Source organism: Papaver somniferum, chromosome 3 (assembly GCF_003573695.1).
Source record: "Papaver somniferum cultivar HN1 chromosome 3, ASM357369v1, whole genome shotgun sequence".
Taxonomy (NCBI): Eukaryota; Viridiplantae; Streptophyta; class Magnoliopsida; order Ranunculales; family Papaveraceae; genus Papaver; species Papaver somniferum.
In genome coordinates this window covers 58,117,439-58,135,359 of record NC_039360.1, presented here as the reverse complement: position 1 = coordinate 58,135,359, position 17,921 = coordinate 58,117,439, and the positions used below count along the sequence as shown (strand labels likewise).

Genomic DNA, 17,921 nt, shown 5'->3' with positions numbered 1-17,921 from the left:
ATAACTAAATGAAAAGTTGGGCTTAGTTCATAGGCTCGGGTCATACCTATTAACTAGATAGAACAATACCTGGTAGTTTTTTTTTAAGGTTTAAAAAACTCTTTTAGAAGAAAATGTCTAATGTCAACAAGCCTAAGTATCTAGGAAAATAAAAGAAATAAGTACCCTCTCATCCTAATACTGAAATTAAAATCGTTGCTATTATCACCCAACGATTTTATCACTGTATCACATGACATCTGCCATGCAAGAATAATACAACATAAAATATAAAATATTATATCAAGGAAAGTTCTTGACGGTGGCCACCAGTTGCTATGTAAGTAAAATCGAACGATTATATGATAAATATTGCAATGTAAGAGAATGTCTGGGAAAAAAAAGCAAATTGTAAAAGATATATAGAGAGTATCATAATAGGAGTCTTTTCCCAAATCGTGGATCTGAAGAGCAAGTAAAAAATACAATGTATGATATCAGTGCGTAATATTGGTTTCACCAAGGAACTAGAGGATGGCTGGAGAGGATGATGGAGGATCGGAAAGAATAATAAAAGTATATACTTAAGATCACAATATTATGGTTAAATATATGCATGGTGTCAGGTACGTTCTCTTCTTGCTGGCTTAGATCAAATGGCAGAGCTCATGGTTTCAACCATGTAGTTGTGGGTTTGACTCCCGCAGATGACAGAGTTATTCGAGTAAACCAGAATCTAATGTGTTTCAGATACCAGTATATAGTGGGAATAGATGTACAATTTGGAGACCTTTTATCTCTATACATTGTTTTCTCTGGAGGAGAAGATTGCCCCTTGGGTCGCACGAGAAGTTTCCATTATATGCTTTAGTATACACAAACAAAAACCCACAAATAAGCGAGTATTCTACCATCAAAAGAGCATAACTTGAGAAGAATTGTCCGTACTCATGAATAGGCTGCCAACGTATTGTTGTGTTAGTACAACAAAAGTGGCAGGTGATGGGATGAATCCCAACAAATGAGGTAATCCATGTCATGCATCGTCGTTCATTGGTGATCCCAGATACATAATTGAGATATATCAAGATTAATGGTTGTCACATGTTTTGATTACCACCCGGATATCTTCCGGACAATGAATGTGTGAATCCAAGTTGGGTGGAGATTATATACGAGCTCATGCTATAGCAAAATATGCTTCTGATCGTCCTAATTTGATGGCCCATTTCTTTGAGATAAAAGATAGGCCATTTAATGGCAAAAATCGAAATGAAAATTTTTATCAAAATGGTCGTACACGTGTTTAATTACTACTTAATTTGAAAATGTTGGTGGCCTCATATGCACGCTTCTTTTTATTTTTGGATGATCCTGAAAAAACTGAAATAGTAGAGCATGTTAAACACTTTGTCTGTGCCGAATTTCCATATGAAAAAATTGACCCAGTTTTTTCAAACTGTTAGGAATGCATGGTACATGGTACATGTTAACAAGGAACTTTATTTGCATGAAAAATGAAAAAATAACAGTGGTTATCCAAGGAAACATGTTGACAGTACAAGCATGGATGAAAGTGAATATCCAATCTATCGTCATGGGAATTAGGTAATTGTTCATAACAAATACATAGCAAGCTGCAAATACATATATGCACATATACACAAGTATATATGTACAAAGGTCATGATGGATGTATAAAGGTCATGATGGCACGTAATGTTGAATTTCACTATACCACCAGAGATTGCGTGGAATTTGAACGGTCAGTCGCCGCACCAAGAAAAGCAATGTTGTCCGATTAACCATCCATCTTCGCAGAAAACAAATAATTACGTATGATGTGTTAAATCAAAGAAGAAAGTTAGCAAAGTTGCAGAAGACTGTAAGTCAAAATTGATGGTGTACTCTAAATATTAACCCCACTTTCAAAGGATATCCTTATCAATAATTTCCGCAACACTTTGTGTGGACATAAAAAATGGAAAAAATAAGACAACAAGGATTTGTGATTGCAAGGATGTACTTTGTCATCCCTATGCCAGTGAGTGGTATGCCGTAATCATTTGGAAAATGTATATTCATTCGACTTTCTGAAGACAGATAAGGATGGTGCCACAATGAAACTTCATGCTACTTTCAAAGGATTGTGCATTTTCCTTGGAATTTTAGATGATCATGATGAATTGTTTTAGTCTCCAAGAAGCTAACAACGACAAAAACTGGAATCCAACTGAAAAAAAAAACTTCAAGATCACTCTTTGTGGTTGTAATCTAGCTCAACAGAATGTCATGTGGTCAAAGTTTCGATTAAAAATATTTGATGACTTACACTTTAAACTATGCGTGATGTACAACATCCATAAGCCAACTAATGAACAAGTACGTAATCAAAATATGTGCATGGATATAATTATGCTTGATCCGGAAGAGGTATCTTATTTGAAATTCTTGATAGAGGTACAAATCTCACAATGTTGTGTTTACCGTTTTGTTTCATATTTACACATGAAAGAATAACTGAATATTCACATGCTGGATATTATAGGTTGTTAATAATCCGAATGAAGTTGTTGATCATCCCGGGTTAGTGGGTAGACGTAAATACATGCCTTGATTAATAAACCACATTTATCCCTAGATGGGTAAAGAGGAGAGAGCACGTCCAATACATTTTACCGAATCGATCATACTGTCAGTGCGCAATAAAGATGTGCACAAAGTTGGTCCAATCATAGTGCTGAGAAATCTTTTACCTAGAGAAGACCTCTGCAATGGTACAATAAGGCTATTGGTTATGCGCACCATGTAATCGAAGCTAAACCTCTAAATAGTGACAAAGACGAAAAAAAATATATATGTATCAAAGGCGTCAGTTCCCCGACCTTGCGGCGTTTTCTATAAACATCAACAATATGTTGGCATAAATCGGTGCACTCCTTTATTTAGCCATGAGAAACTTTATGTAACACTATCAAAGTATACTTAAGGATAACTATGTTGCTAACAGAGGAAGCTGCAGGTTGTTCGACAACAAACATTGTCTACCCCAAAGTTTTGTTGTAAAATTGTAGATGTTGTTTTTTCATAACAGACCATGTAGTACATCCTGATTAGTTAATTTTTTATGAAGTTTAATAACTTTATCAAATTAAACTATCACTCAAATGATATATATTCTTATCGCATACCATTGTCGACTATATTGAGTGTCAAAATATGTTGTTTGATTGTAAATATCGAAAAGATGATATCACATGTTTACAGTTATTATGCAAGAAATATGGAGTACGCATTATTACCATCACAACAAAGAAATGCTTTTCCAGAAATAATTTTCAAGTCAATTTGAGCATTAACAAAAACCAACAAGATATTCACTATTATTTTTCAAAATAAAAGTTTGTTATCTTTATTATTGTAAATCGACAACATTTTAATGTGTTTCTTCTGCGACAAGAAAAAAAATATATACATCATCTCTGGATGTTGTCTTTACCATCGTAGGTCCATATCGTATTCGTCGTCTAAAAGACAAATATGATATGTCTCTCTAAAATTTATATTTCCTAGAGTAATTTGTAACAGTAACACACTCGAGTGGTCGAGGTACATTTTTCTTTTTCTTTTTATTTCTTGCAGATTGCTATAATGACATTCAATAGTAAAAAAGAAAAAAAGTCTGATGAAGTGTCAAAGAGGAAGCTACCAATCGAAAGTGCAAAGTAAGTAATGTTCGAATCAAAAAGTTCACCTCATCTTTTGTTCTCTCATCATTATTACCGGTACGTACTAAATAAACTAATTTATAAGCTACCAACGTGGATCCACCTGTTCTTTTGATTTCTCTATTTCGGTTTTCAGCAACGATGATTGGTTTTAAAATTAAACAAAAATAAGTATTGATAAAATTAAATCAAGTGATTGATATTTTTTCTCAAAATATATTTTTGCCGGAACTGTATGCCTAAATATAGACTGATTCTATTAGTACCGATGTTAAAGGAGTATGAGTATCCTAGAACGATATAAATTATCTATTATATAATTGACTAAGTTTTAGTCTTTTTAAAGTATTTGTATACATTAACTAAGTGAAATATTTTTATTAATATATATGCATTTAAGACTAAACAGAAAGGTTGAGCCGGAGCCGTAAGGTCCCGGTGATACCTAGTTTATCAATTATAAATATATGAAGAAGACATGGGTTAGCAGAAAAATACCTCCAACTTAAAATCCTTTTTAAAAAAATTATGAAAATGGAAAATAACAATGGAGGATAAGAGAAGAGTTTAAAATGAAATTTGATTAATAAAAGACAGTGTTATGTTTTGTGTTTATTAATTATTAGGAGGGAGGTTATTAGGTTAGTCATAAGTTAAACAAGGGCAATGGATAACCTAGCCATTTCCTAACTTTAGGACACCCCTTATAAATGTGGAGAAGGTGGCCTAAGTACATCATGCTCCCCCAAAAAATCGTTCTTCAATTACATCTGGATAGCAATACCAATAAAATTCTGAACCCCTACGATGTGAGGCTCCAGGCAATAGCCTAGCTGGCCTGGTTCATGAGCCAACTGAGTAGTCTGGATAGCAATACTAATAAAATTCTGGACCCCTACGATGTGAGGCTCTAGGCTATGCCTAGCTGGCCTGGTTCATGAGCCAACTGAGTAGTCCCTTGTCGAAGTAGAATTTTCATCTTATCCTGGTTACTAATAACTCATTTTGTTAGAAGTCTTTAAAGTGAACGTTAACGCGGATTTCTGGAGTATTTAAGAGGGCAGGGCCTTTCGTGAATAAGCTAACACCATCACAAAATCCTCGGCAGAGGTTCCCATTGATACTGGATTTCTTTGAGATGATGTAGATGTCTTTAACCACAAATCCATCAAGTTGTGCAATTGTAAATGGGGAAAAACTGGTTGACCTTGACACCGTATCTCCACCTATTGACAAATTATAAAAACGAGTAATTATAACATTGAATTTTTTATATATTTTTAGGCATCTAATGAGTAAATCTACTAACCAAGTTTTTTCTCATCTTACCTCATTTCAAACTTCTTTTAGCAAATGGGACTTGGCAAATTATTGAGCTAATTAAAGTTACTATCAGTTTATAAATAATGTTCAACCATAGGATCAACAAGATAGTGGTCATTGATGATACAGTTATGAATGACTAGTTTCAATAAAGTGCCTTTTGTGAACGTAACCTGAACTTGCAAACTTTGTAGAAAAGAGAAGGACCAACTTACCATGGATTCACTTGTAAGATCAAGTTTCTTCATGAGATACTTTTGGATGCACGAAACAGGTATACTACCATCTCTAAGACAAATAAAGAAGTAACTTAGTCATATTTTCTGACAGAGAAGGTTTTAGTAAGTATTATTGAACATATACAACAGAAAAGGTACTTGAGAAACAAATCAATAGCTAATGGAAGCAGCGCATATGCTTGCAATGTCAAATACAACAACAAAAAATTAAATAAAAAATAAAAGAAAACAATCAAGCAAAACAGGGATGTTGGGGATACAAAAGGACTCACTGTATACGCAAGTAGCATGCGGATATTTGGGGCAACGGGGCAGCTCCTTCCCTGGAAGCATCATATAATGAGATATGACTAGTTCAAGATTCTGAATCCATGGAAAAAACAAATTGGAAGAAAGCAAAGAATGGTTTCTTACTGATCATCAGAAGCTACTAATGTGAACCAGATCGGACTGGTTCTTCTGTCACGTTTAATACCCTCAATATTAATAATGGTTTGAGCTGTAACATGATCCCTCTCAGAAAAGGCAGACCTTTTCCTGATCCTGTGCAATTTTCTAGGTTTCTCATGCTCTGAAGCAGTAGAGCTACTACCCTTCTCATCATCCTGGACTGTCGATTTGCTCAAAGTATCGCTGACTTTGGTTTTAGGAAAACGAACTTGAAAACTTGAGTCATTGGCTGGTTCGAACTTGACAACAGACCCTTGTATAGTGAACTTATGAGACTTTATTCTATTTGCAGTTTCAACTAAGCGGTTTAAGGGTTTCCAAAGATGGATTTTTGATACTCCCGATTCAATATCATTTTCTTGATCTTCATTAGGTGCTTGATGGTTAGACGGTTCTGCAGAGGAGGAAGCCTGTGATAATAATACAGTTAAACACAGATTAAGAGACAATGAGTAATTTAATGAAAGGTATGTCTGTAGACAAAAAAAATTAAGAATCACAACAACAAACAAAGAAATTACGACCGTTTTTACCTGCCTTCTATTTTGAGCGATCTTGCTCAGCGTTTCGGGTAAGCTTGTGCTTTCATGATAATCTTCCGGAGCCCCTTTTCCCTTTTTAACCAGTTCCGCAGTGTCAAAACCAGATCCTCCTAAATCAGCTGCCTTTTTACCAACCACTCTTGTTCTTTTTCCTGTCAAGGTGGTATGCTTTGATACTCGAGGAGTGCTGACTAATGATGAAAGTGATCTCTCCTTTCTTCTTACTGGCAATGGAATTGTTGGAGGAGTGGCTCCAGGTGCTATGACCTTTCTTCTTTTGAAAGGAAAGATTTTGGCCCTTAGATCTTGTAAATTGTGGTCTGGTCTGTAGATTAAACGATCAAAACAGTTGCTTCTATCAGAGAAACAGGGGGAAACTCACCAAAAATGTTATTTTCTCAACATCTAACGGAGAAAACTGCAAGTGAAACATAAAGAAGAGGGGTTTTACCTAAGCTTCTCCTCCGGAGCACAACCCAGATAAATATTGCATACCGGGCAATAATCTTCATCTGTCAGCTTCTTATAGATACACTTCCTACAAACTGATTATATGATCATTTCAAAAGTGAGCGAAGTTCGGGCAAATGAAGTAGAAGAGAATCCATGTAGTAGGATAGAAAGATGAATTATTACTACGAACACAAAACTAAGAGAGTAACTGATCAAACAAACTAAGTCAACCAACATGAATCAAGAACTAATCGGCAGTAGCAGAAATTCTTCAAATACTTTGAATACAATTTGTAAGTCAAGTCCAAAAAGCTGATCAATAGGCAGATGAAACACACAAAAGTGAATACATGCTATCATGTGTAAATTATGGCTCTGACTAACAAACCATAGAGATACCGATAATGAGGACTCCAACAGAAAGGACATAGGAAAATTGTTGAGAAGAGAAAAGGCCCAAATTAAGTGCTGGCATTGAACATAAACAAAAGAAACCTTTCCTGTTGAAATCTCACCAATTGGGAAAATTATTAAGAATAACTATTCACTCCATAACCCGATATTTAACCGGACACTATAAGCCTTTCAATAAAATTCACATCTCTTCTCTGATCAAATTCTTGAACAACACTTTACAGTAGTCATTTCTACATCACCCGGCCGAAGTATACCAAACTAAGGAAACCAAAACTGTCTGTCACCCCTTAATGATTTGATTCCATCAGAAAACTCTCCACCATTGTTGTTTTCCAATTCTACAGATAGGGATAGCAACTCAGATAGCATTAATGTACGATCCTTATACAATCACTTAACTTGTATCCCTTTCAGTCCTACATATACAAGTAAACTGATGCTCTAAAGTCATTAAATCTAATTTAGGAAATCACAAAAAATTGGTCATTTTCACCATTACAACGCATGAACCCCAAATTAAGAAGCCATTAAATAAGTCAAACATACATATGTTTCCCTAAACCAATTTGAACTCCAACTCTCCTGATTTCAATTTCTTCTCTAGTTAAAAAAGAACGTGGAACATAATGAATCAGATCGTTAAAAATCAAAAACCCAAATCAGAAAAATGGAGAACCCAAATCACATAATAGCGTAATACACACAATCAAGATCAAGAGAGGTGCAAACTTTGAAGATCCCAAAAGAACGTAAAACAATAGAATTGGAAGAAAACTCACATGTATGAAGACACTCAGATACAGTGGTAGCCTCTTTCAGTAACTTACTGCAAAGAGGACATGTCATGCAAGCCGCAAGCGTTTCTTTACGAACTTTCAGAACTCCACTCATCATTTCAACTCCAAAATTACAAGGAAAGCACAGATTTATGATACTATCATACAGTGCATGTTAGCAGTACACACGCGCAACATGAGATTCGCATCCCCTCTCCGCAACTGCATTCAGCAAAGAAAACAAATGAGGCTTAAGAAGATAACTGCAGTGACATAGCAATCAAAAAGCCTGAAGTAATTGACATACTTTGAATCTTTGTGGTCTAGTGAGATGTATTGAGTATCAATCTGTAGAAGTAGAACAAAAAAATGAAGTTCGATTGAAGATGTGAATTTTAACGAAGGGTTTCGAATAAGTTGAAAAATTACGACGTGGGTTTCTTTTGGAATTGGATGAATGTATGATTTAGATGATCTATTGAAGGTTCAAAATCGAGACAAGATTTTGATATTTGAAGACGTAAATCTTCTTCGTTAGAAAAAGAAGAACGAAACGAGTTTTTTGAGAGCTTAATTTGTCGTTGTTTTATAGTATGAGTAAATAAAAGAGTCGGAGATAAACTGGGCCGTGGGGGAGATTCGATTAGCAAACACAAAGTGAATTGGCAGATGGACTTCTAGAGGCGGAGATTTGCTGAGAAGTAAAGATCGTGCCAAGCGGCAAAGAACTGTCGCCTAACGCCAAAGTCTGTGTCCGTTATTTTTGTGCAATGCCACAGGCGGTTCTGGCAAGTTTTACGGGACTTGCCAAAAGTCTCACAATTTGAGAAGCCAAGTGAATTGTGATACTTTCACATTTTCAATTTGGCTTATTTGTCTTATGTTCGCTCGACCCTCCCCACCGTGGCATTCTCTACATTTGATTAGTGATGACCGGTTGTTAGGGGTTTCATTATCAAAATAACGACTACTTATTGAATTTTTTTTAATCAAAGCTAAAAATGAACGATATGTTTCAGTTATTGGTCAAAAAAAATCTTACAAAAGTTTTTATAGATTCTAATAAAATTTCAAATGTTGGTCTCAAAGAGATGGGTTTTATTATGGGGTTAGTATTTCCAATTTTGAAAAAAGATTGTTAAATAATGTTTGGTGACCTTGCGAAAAATTATGACGGCTTAATCATTGAGTATGTGGCAGCTAAGAAACATCTTTAAGTAAGCAATTTTGCTCTTGTTGATTTTTAGGTATGCAAGTTTTTTCTTGTGTATTTTAGGTTTATTACTTTTTAGTTGATTTTTAGGTATGCAAGGTTTTTCTTGCGCATTTTAGGTTTTTTACTTTTTAATTTCCCTTTTGTTTATTTTCTTTTTCGGTTTTTTGCCGATTCTTAGGCATTTGTACCTTATTCAGTTGTATCCACCTGCACACAATTTGTGCGCCTTTTAATATATATATTTTATGTTGGCCGATCAAAAAGAATGAACGATAGAAAACATACCCGTAAGTTTGGAGGATTTGGAGTTCTCATTACAACCACTGGTTCCAGTTTGACAACGTATGAGAAATGAAAGGAACCATCTGGCACACATGGCCACGACTCATATATATTATACGTATATTTTTCTGTCAGCACACAAAAATTTAAAACGACATAAAATGAATTATATTTATAGCTCCCTAATGCATTTGTTTCCGATTTGAATGCGGTGATAGTTTTTCTGACGACTAAACATTGGTGAGCTCTGGATTTTATGCTTATGCTTTCATTTCCAAAGTTTAACAACAATCAAGATTTACAGGCGAAGATCGATCAAAAAAAAAAAAAAGATTCATAACTGCTTTTTATAGCCCCAGAAATAAACTCCGTTATTGGAACCTAATTTGCAGGGACGGGCTTAGCCCCTACAATAGCATGTCCCTGTTTTTGGCTTAGTAAAAAAAATTATAAGAAATTTTTTCAAAATTAGTATTTAACCCACCTCTATTCATGGTTAATCCTTGTAGTTAGTGGTAGCTTAAATAATTTTTAGTCCAACATCTTGTATAATGCATAAATCTTTCTTTGCTATATCCGTTCAATTTCCCGTTTTTCTTATATAAACCATAAATTTCTTTTTCCAATCACTTTTCATAACTAGAATTTGCGGATTTTAATCCAATACTCATCCATTTATCTAGCATTTTATAAAAAAACTATGGTTAACCACTAATTATGTAACTTGTTCCAAAAAATTTATCGCAGCCTTAGGCCACCTTGACAACCAATGATATATAACCCTGTCCTAGGTTGATTTCTGGGTCAGTCTCTGTTCTTGCTTATTTGCTTTACAGACTACACGATAATGTAGGTAATCTACCGGATGAAGACAACTTGTCCACAATGTTGTCCTCATGGACGACCATCCAAGGTCTTCTTTTTTCTAGATCTTCCAACCTTTTTTTTTTTGTTGTTGCTTTCTCCCACCCCCACCCCCCTCTCTCGATCTCAAATCTAACCCTAAATCTAAAACAATCTAGCACTACTAACATCTGTCACCAACATTATACATTACATCACTACTACTAATATATTTGTATTGTTTTAGTGATTTATTGTTTTATACCAAAAACGAAAAGAACGAGAACTACAATCATAGGATCAATACTTAACTTTTTCTTTCATTTTTGGATTTTCCATTTGATTCGACGGAAACAGTGTATTTGAACGAAATGTGAGATGCTAAGGGAACAGACGATTAGTTCTAACTGTATTCAATTAGGTTTTGATTAATGAATTATTTTTCCGTCCACAAACTACAATATATTATACTAGGATATGATTTTATTTTCTATCGGAAATAGGATATTTTCTGTCTTGAAAACCGGCAACCCTGTCCTATTTTCTTCTTGTTCAGAATATGGTTTATTTTAGATGTTCATTTATCTCATTGCATTGTGTGGTTCCCATACAGTAACAATTAGTATCAATTTATTCTTTATCACTTCTCCAATCTAGTGACGTTGGAGTTATTCCTTTGTTCTTCCTATACTTGTTAATAACTTCCACTCCCTCCCGGCATTACCCAGTTGCTCCATTCTTCCCTTAATTTAGAATTTTTGCGCCACTCAGGTGATCTTCAATATTAAAGTACATTCATTCGTCAGATTTGGTTGATCAAATATTTGTTTGAGATTGATGAACTACACCCTGGGTCCTTTAAATAAAAGATTTTGACTCGGTTACTAACACAACACGTGTTAAATGATATGTATGTTTAGTTCATTGGGAGATTTCTGTTTAGTGCCATGGCGGCGTCACGCGCGAAATGCCAATCCATTAGCTTGCACAATGATTTGAGAAACATCAACATCCCACGAAAAAAAAACATTTTCTCTTTTTTTTTATAATATTTGTGCATGTATGCTTAAAATTACTTGGAATTTTTTCAGAAGGGATATACATCACTATAAAAGCCATTAATCGGCCAACCAAGCACTGGTACCCAATACTATTCTCATTCCGTGTCTATCAAGTCACATAATAAAAATGAATTTGTAGAATTACCTAAGCTCCTAATGGGCTCGAACAATGAATTGGTATATATCTCCTACAGACAGTCTCCATGCAGACTACAGAAGTACTTCAGGAAAACGCCATTATTCGTCCTATTTCCTTCTCCGCTCTCTATCATTGACAGTTAAATAACGGTAACCCCAGTGGATTCATTGCTTTAAACTTTCAGAAGGGCTCCCCATATTCCCGGTAAATCCTTCTCTGAATCCTCTGCCACTTACTTTGCTGCCATGTAAGAGTGATACGATCCCTGATACATCTGAACATTTACCTCATTTGTACAACCACTTCCTCATTCCTCGGCGTAAGAATGGTTCACTCCGTCAGATCAAGTGTAGTGTTCCACAATGTCTGCATTCGACATCTATCTTGCCTAACGAATGAAGTACCTTCAAATATGATGTTATATCCCGACGTTGATTATTAGAGCAGGGTACATTACTGGTCCTCGTGCCGTCTTCATACCAAGGATTCTTCTCATCCTTGGTTTCGCTGCCAATCCATAAAAGTGATTGCTTAGTATATTTAGTTCAACACCAATGTATATATGTGCATTTTAAGATGGTTAAATGTAAGCCTGGTTGTGTGATAGAATTATGAAAACGCTAAAATAGTGAATTCTTAGATTTCATATAGAAGCCCATTGCTTAGGCGTGGATAAGCGGTACCTGCTGATGACTTCTTCACCGTTTATTGATTCCACTTCGTGGCCTCATGGGTGTCCTACTGTGCCATGTCCGTATCCCGTGTTGGCGAGTTTGAACTGCTCAAGACTATAAATTCGAAAAACTCAAATGTTAATTCAGTTTCATAATATCCTTGACTGCTTCGCATTCAGCAAACCTAAATAATTTAATACATCCTTACCTATTGAAATTGATAATATAAAGGATGTAGCACAGAACGGTCACATCGCGACTGATATTGATATTAGTTTTACTCTATTTGCCGCCTCAATAACTATGTTACCATAATATATCTTGGTTTATTAAGTTACGACACAACCTCTCACTATCCTAACAGTCAAATTTATGTTCTCCTACATGTTTGCTCCCTGCTGCTCAGACTTTTCCAGAACAATGAATGGTTCTACCGCTTGCAAGATAGTAGAACAATACCATTTTATGCGGAGAAAGTTCAGATCACCAAAGGGGTATTGTTCTCATTTTTATCCCACTTGTGCACCTATAATCCACCATATGTACAGTCTTGTAATGAATTAGAGGTGGCCATACGATCCCGACACCCACTTGTTGGATTGTCAGAGTCCAACTGGGATATGGGTGAAGGGCAAAAATATCTTTTTCTCACCAAGAATTATGAATTTTTTTAGGGGATATATGCCACCAATACATAACAAGGGACTGAATTTCCAGAAGTTCGGGATATTTTTCCTGAAATCAAGAGTTTTAGTTCACCATTAAGTCATACTAAGCAAGAGAATCCACATTGCAATCAAGAAACTTCCTGGAAGACTAAGGTAAAAATTTCAAGAAAATGCTCTCTTACCAGAAGTTCAGCCTGCGTAAGTGTTGTAGTTCACCATTAGGTCATACTTCGCAATTAGCTCCCTCAAAATCCTTTGGATTTTCCCCCTTATTACGCCATTGCCAAACCGGAAGGCCACATAAAAGTTCTCCATCACCCTAGAAGTTAACAAATGATCTGGATCAAGACACCTTTTAGCATAGTTTCCTTCTTGATAGTTTCAGAGAGACGTTTCATCTGGAATAATACAACAGTTGTAGCGCTGTTTTGTTGACATGGGAAGGATAACAATGCTCATATTTCCCTGCAAAACCCAAAAAAACAAAAAACTTCTTAGATTACACAATTTGGAATGCAACTCAATTCTCAAATCAAAGTTCGTATATACTTGCTCAATCCATGTTAGAAATATGCTGAGAAACATAAAATAACAACGATGCGATGCTTGAGAAACTCTTCCTACCATGAAAATGTACTACTATCAGGCTCATCTATTGAAGATAAATGAATCTTCAACAGATTATGGTTCAGACATCTACCAACTTCTCTCAACTGAGAAATACTTTTCTTCAAAGTATGAAATTGTTTGTATGTTGGTCTAAAAGAAAGAAAAATTATGAACTATTTTTCCATCGTGATTTTAAAAATAGAGGATGTTATTCTTTCTACAACGAACAGATGATGAGCTTGAAGCATTTGGGAGAATAAACACTTTTGCACTATGTTACTCTATAAAAGTGCTCCACCTAAAAACTGCAGTACAGAAGAAATCCAAGTTTTCCTTAATTTTCAATTAGCAAATATACCAAAAACCAAATTCAACATAAAAAGGGGAAAAATCTCGCCTTAACATGATGTTCATCACCAAATGTGAGATAGTTGTTCACAGTTTATTCTGGGTCAATTCATATTCATAGTATCCAACTATATGGTTCTTCCATTTATAAAACCTAAAGAAAAAAAACAGATGGATACATTACCTAAGCATAGGAAACATTAATACAAAATATTAAGAACACAAATTTACTACAAACCCACTGAGATTACTTCACATCAAAATTGTAATTCTTACACTAAGTGGAGAAGGTAATAAATCCCAAAAATCAGCAAACCAAGATTAGCATTTGCACTTAACGGGAAAAAAAAACTACAAACTACTAAAATTTGAATTAGATATCCACAAACTTAGATCTAACCTGGGTGATAAGGTACCTCAACAAATAGAAAAATGAATTGATTAATACAACAATTGTTGAATATGAGGGCAATCATTTTGTTGGGCTAAATCTCTTTTTATTCTTTCTAGCATATAAGATTGAGAAATATTTTAATATCATTATTGATGAAAATTATTTGAAGTTAGTTAAAAGTGGAAAACCCACAAATTACCACAACCAATCACAAATTTATGACAATACAGATAAACCAAATAAATAGCAAGGATACTTATCTCCACAACAATCCATGAAATGAGAATCAAATACTCCCTCCGTCTCACTATTAAGTGACATAGTTGAAGTTTGCACAAATTTTAAGGCAAGCAAGGAAAAAGAGACTTTTAAGCATTTTTTACAATTATATCCTATGGATAATAATTAATGAAATTTTGAAATGATTTATCTCTCAAACTACACCACGGATGTTCGCAAACTTTGTACCATTGAAAAGCATTTTAAAACACCTACGTAACGAATATAAACATGCCTATCAAATTATGCATATTTCTTATATTTCTTATAATTAATTAAAAGGGTAATTTTAGAAATATCTCCTTGTTTAGTGATATAGGTCACTTAATGATGGGACAAAATTAAAAACCAAATAGGTCACTTAATGGTGGGACGGAGGGAGTATAAGAATAGTGAAATGAGAATCCGAAGTTTTAAAAAGAAAAAAGAATTAAAAATTACGAATCACATATCTAAGGCTTACCTCGTTGATTCAGCAAAAGTAAATACCAAAATTGTGAGAAGGATGTCTTGATCCGTCTGGGTCTAACGAAAGATGAATGGCCGTGAATTTGGGTATGACTAATCTTCAATTCCATTAAATACCAAAGAAGATGAAACAGAACTTTGATTTCTTGGTGCGTTTTTTTTCTTGGCGTTGGGTGAGGGAAGAGTAATAGGGCTAATAGTTATTGTTCAAAGTCAAACGGCGAGAAGTTGGTAATATCTGGACCATTCTTTATGTACCTAAAATGTAGATCAAATCTGGACCATTCTTTATGTATTCAAAATGTAGGTAACCGTCGATGTGGAAAAACACCATTGTCCCTTATAATATAGATACATAAACTCCTTTCATATTAATAATGATGTTTTTTAATAATAATTAAAAAAAAAATGATTAACCAGAGCTTTTGGCTGGTAACCTAACAACAAGCTGGGCACTGACGCCTTTTTGAATAGAATAAAATTAAGTTTCACAATTAAATCAAACTTGATGAAAATGATGATTTGATCTTTAATTTCCAACCCCATCATTAACAGTGGAGAATAAGAGAGTGAATTTTGTTTATCCAATTTAAAAAGAGTTATACAAATTCTGGTTTGTGTGGTTGGGCTGGGAATTAGGAGAAGTGGGGATAGAAAATAGGTAAAACCTTTTTTTTTGTCAGATTCTCACTGCCATATGCACTTGTTATTTCCTCCATTTCCTTCGCCTTTGTTATGTAATTGACTTGTCTAACCATGCTCGACATATTTTCTATGCTTCTTCCTCCATCAATGACACTACATGTACAAATAGATTTGTCAGTTACTCTTACAATAAAATATTCCATTCCTGATTCAGTGGGTTGCATAATGAAGATGGAGGAAATCAATAAGCATCGTAAAGGATACTACACGACGGTTGGTAGAGACATCATTGTCCACTGTGAGGCACTACACGAAATCATGGATTTTGTAACGTCGAAAAAACGTTAGTATCTATATATTGTAACGTCAAAAAAACGTTGAAAAGTGCCGTCAGTATTAGTGTTACAATATTTTATCAACGGTTCATTTCGTTACAATAAAGTTTTATTAAATAACGCTTTCATTCGTTGGAATAAATACACCAACGATTATCTAGTCAGCATAAGATTTATCTGATGTCACTTTGTTGTAACGGATAGCCGTTATTGTGCAGATCGTAACGGTTAGATTGTAACAGTTCGGTGTAACAAATACTGTAACGGCGACTTTGTGTGTAACGGTAGACTTATTGCCACCTGTCCTTACTTGTAACAGCTAGCGGCAACGATTTTAATCGTTGTTTCGTTGATTGTAACATATATGATCTAATAGTTATTGTAACGAGTCAAACCGTGATAGCTCAGTGTAACGGTTGCCGTCCGACACGTGTTAATTGTTTTTAACGTTTGAAATAACGGCTTCAAACGTTGATGTTTCATTATAACAGTTTGGATATAACAGCTTGCTGTAACGATTTGATTCGTAACAGCTGACTGTAACGTTTCCCGTCTGCCACGTGTCTATCGCTTGTAACATACAGACTAACGGCTTTAGACGTTGACAATTCATTGTAACAGTAATGAATTTGCCAGGTGTTCGAGTTACTAACAGATATTATAACGTTGATCCGACGTTGATAAAAAAAAAGTTTTCAAAAAAAAAAATGTTTATTTACTGTTATAAATAAGCTCCCATAATTGGACCCTGCAATGCAATGCAATCCATTTCTGAAGCTGCAATACAATTAGTTTCTGAAGCTGCAATACTGAATCTAAAACCCATAATTCAATCTCATTCAGCAGTATATACATTCTCATTCTAGGAGAACAAGGAATTCATTCATTCAATTATTCTTGAATTCAATCTCATTCCACAATACATACATTCTCATTCTAGCATCATAAGGAATTCATTCATTCAATTATTCTGGAATACATACTCCTCAATCATTCACATATGTAAAGTATATATGAGTATCATCTTTACAATGGAAGAACTGCTTGAGCCTAAAAAATACATGGTTCCTATATGGTTATAATCAAATGAGAAGGGTTGTGTTCTTCAGCAACTTCTAAATATAAGCAAGTGTTGTTCTGCATTATATATACCTTGGTTGAAAAAAGTTGTTATCCGCCAAAAGAAGTTGTCCATTGAGATCATATTAGCCTTAACCAGCTCTTGCCATCAATTCTAGTATCATGACAAAACAATAAACGAAACAGAAACCAAAATTAGAAACAGATCTCATAGGAGAGAAAGATTCATTCAGTAATTTGGGCATATCGTTTTACATGATTCTGCAAACAATAAAATTAGTGACAATCAAATTGAAAACAATGTTCCAGGAGAGACAAAGAATCATTCAGTTACATGTGCATTGTCATTCTGAATTTCATACATTTTCATTGTTGAATACCAATCGATCATAATAATTTGAACATTGACAAACTAAGTATCAAAAGTTTATATTTATTTGGCAGAATTGTAACTGTCAATTCACATACACGGTTCATATGAAAAAGTCTGAAATGTTGTAGTAACTAGTAAGAGTTAGCTCACCATAAGAATTAGAGACTAGAATGTGTTACTTCTCAGTTGTCCTACTTCCACAGCTTCGCAGGACCAACACTGTCTCATATCTTCCAACTTGTATACATGTCCAGGTATTCTTGCACATCAACAGTTCTATTATATTTCTCATATCTTCCAACTTGTATAATGATAAGTAATGCACATAAATTTAGCGTGGTAAGAGTTTACTCACCAACTGGAATTAAGTAGGTTGCTTGTCAGGCTTGCTGCATCATTAATATCCATAAGGTAAGCATTATTTTTGCCAAGAGGAACAACGCATATCCTATAAGACATGTTCAAGAAGTCGAAATAAAATCATTTGAAGCAACTTCATTTATTCCATCTCTTGAATATCCTTGCAGGAACAGACAACAGTCTCTTATCTTGTTCTTTACTTCAGATGGTACCGCGACACTAACACATCTCCAACTTCAA

At 34.7% G+C, this 17,921-nt stretch overlaps 1 protein-coding gene and 1 long non-coding RNA gene across 3 annotated transcripts; both read right to left on the bottom strand.

The window, feature by feature from the left end:
• Nucleotides 1-4,273: 4,273 nt before the first annotated feature.
• Nucleotides 4,274-8,493, bottom strand: LOC113356232 (E3 ubiquitin protein ligase DRIP2-like). Its single transcript, XM_026599304.1, has 8 exons — nucleotides 8,215-8,493; nucleotides 7,911-8,129; nucleotides 6,713-6,806; nucleotides 6,253-6,586; nucleotides 5,684-6,129; nucleotides 5,542-5,592; nucleotides 5,246-5,318; nucleotides 4,274-4,933 (listed from the first exon to the last, which is right to left on the bottom strand). The coding sequence occupies exons 2-8, from the start codon at nucleotides 8,023-8,025 to the stop codon at nucleotides 4,760-4,762; spliced, it is 1,287 nt and encodes a 428-aa protein (XP_026455089.1). The 5' UTR covers nucleotides 8,026-8,129; nucleotides 8,215-8,493; the 3' UTR covers nucleotides 4,274-4,759.
• A 2,793-nt stretch (nucleotides 8,494-11,286) lies between these two features.
• Nucleotides 11,287-14,272, bottom strand: LOC113361286. Of its 2 annotated transcripts, XR_003365051.1 has the most exons (5): nucleotides 14,148-14,272; nucleotides 12,973-13,255; nucleotides 12,331-12,857; nucleotides 12,132-12,236; nucleotides 11,287-11,955 (listed from the first exon to the last, which is right to left on the bottom strand). It is a non-coding gene; the product is annotated as an uncharacterized LOC113361286 (long non-coding RNA). The 2 variants fall into 2 exon arrangements; XR_003365050.1 differs by having other exon boundaries at nucleotides 12,132-12,857.
• Between the last annotated feature and the right edge of the window lie 3,649 nt (nucleotides 14,273-17,921).

Coding starts and splice junctions, on each gene's coding strand:
- LOC113356232 (XM_026599304.1), bottom strand. CDS start 8,025: ATGATGAGTGGAGTTCTGAAAGTTCGTAAAGAAACGCTTGCGGCTTGC. Junction 5,319..5,541: donor GCATGCTACTTGCGTATACA/GTGAGTCCTTTT, acceptor TATTTGTCTTAG/AGATGGTAGTATACCTGTTT. Junction 4,934..5,245: donor ATCTTACAAGTGAATCCATG/GTAAGTTGGTCC, acceptor ATTTGTCAATAG/GTGGAGATACGGTGTCAAGG.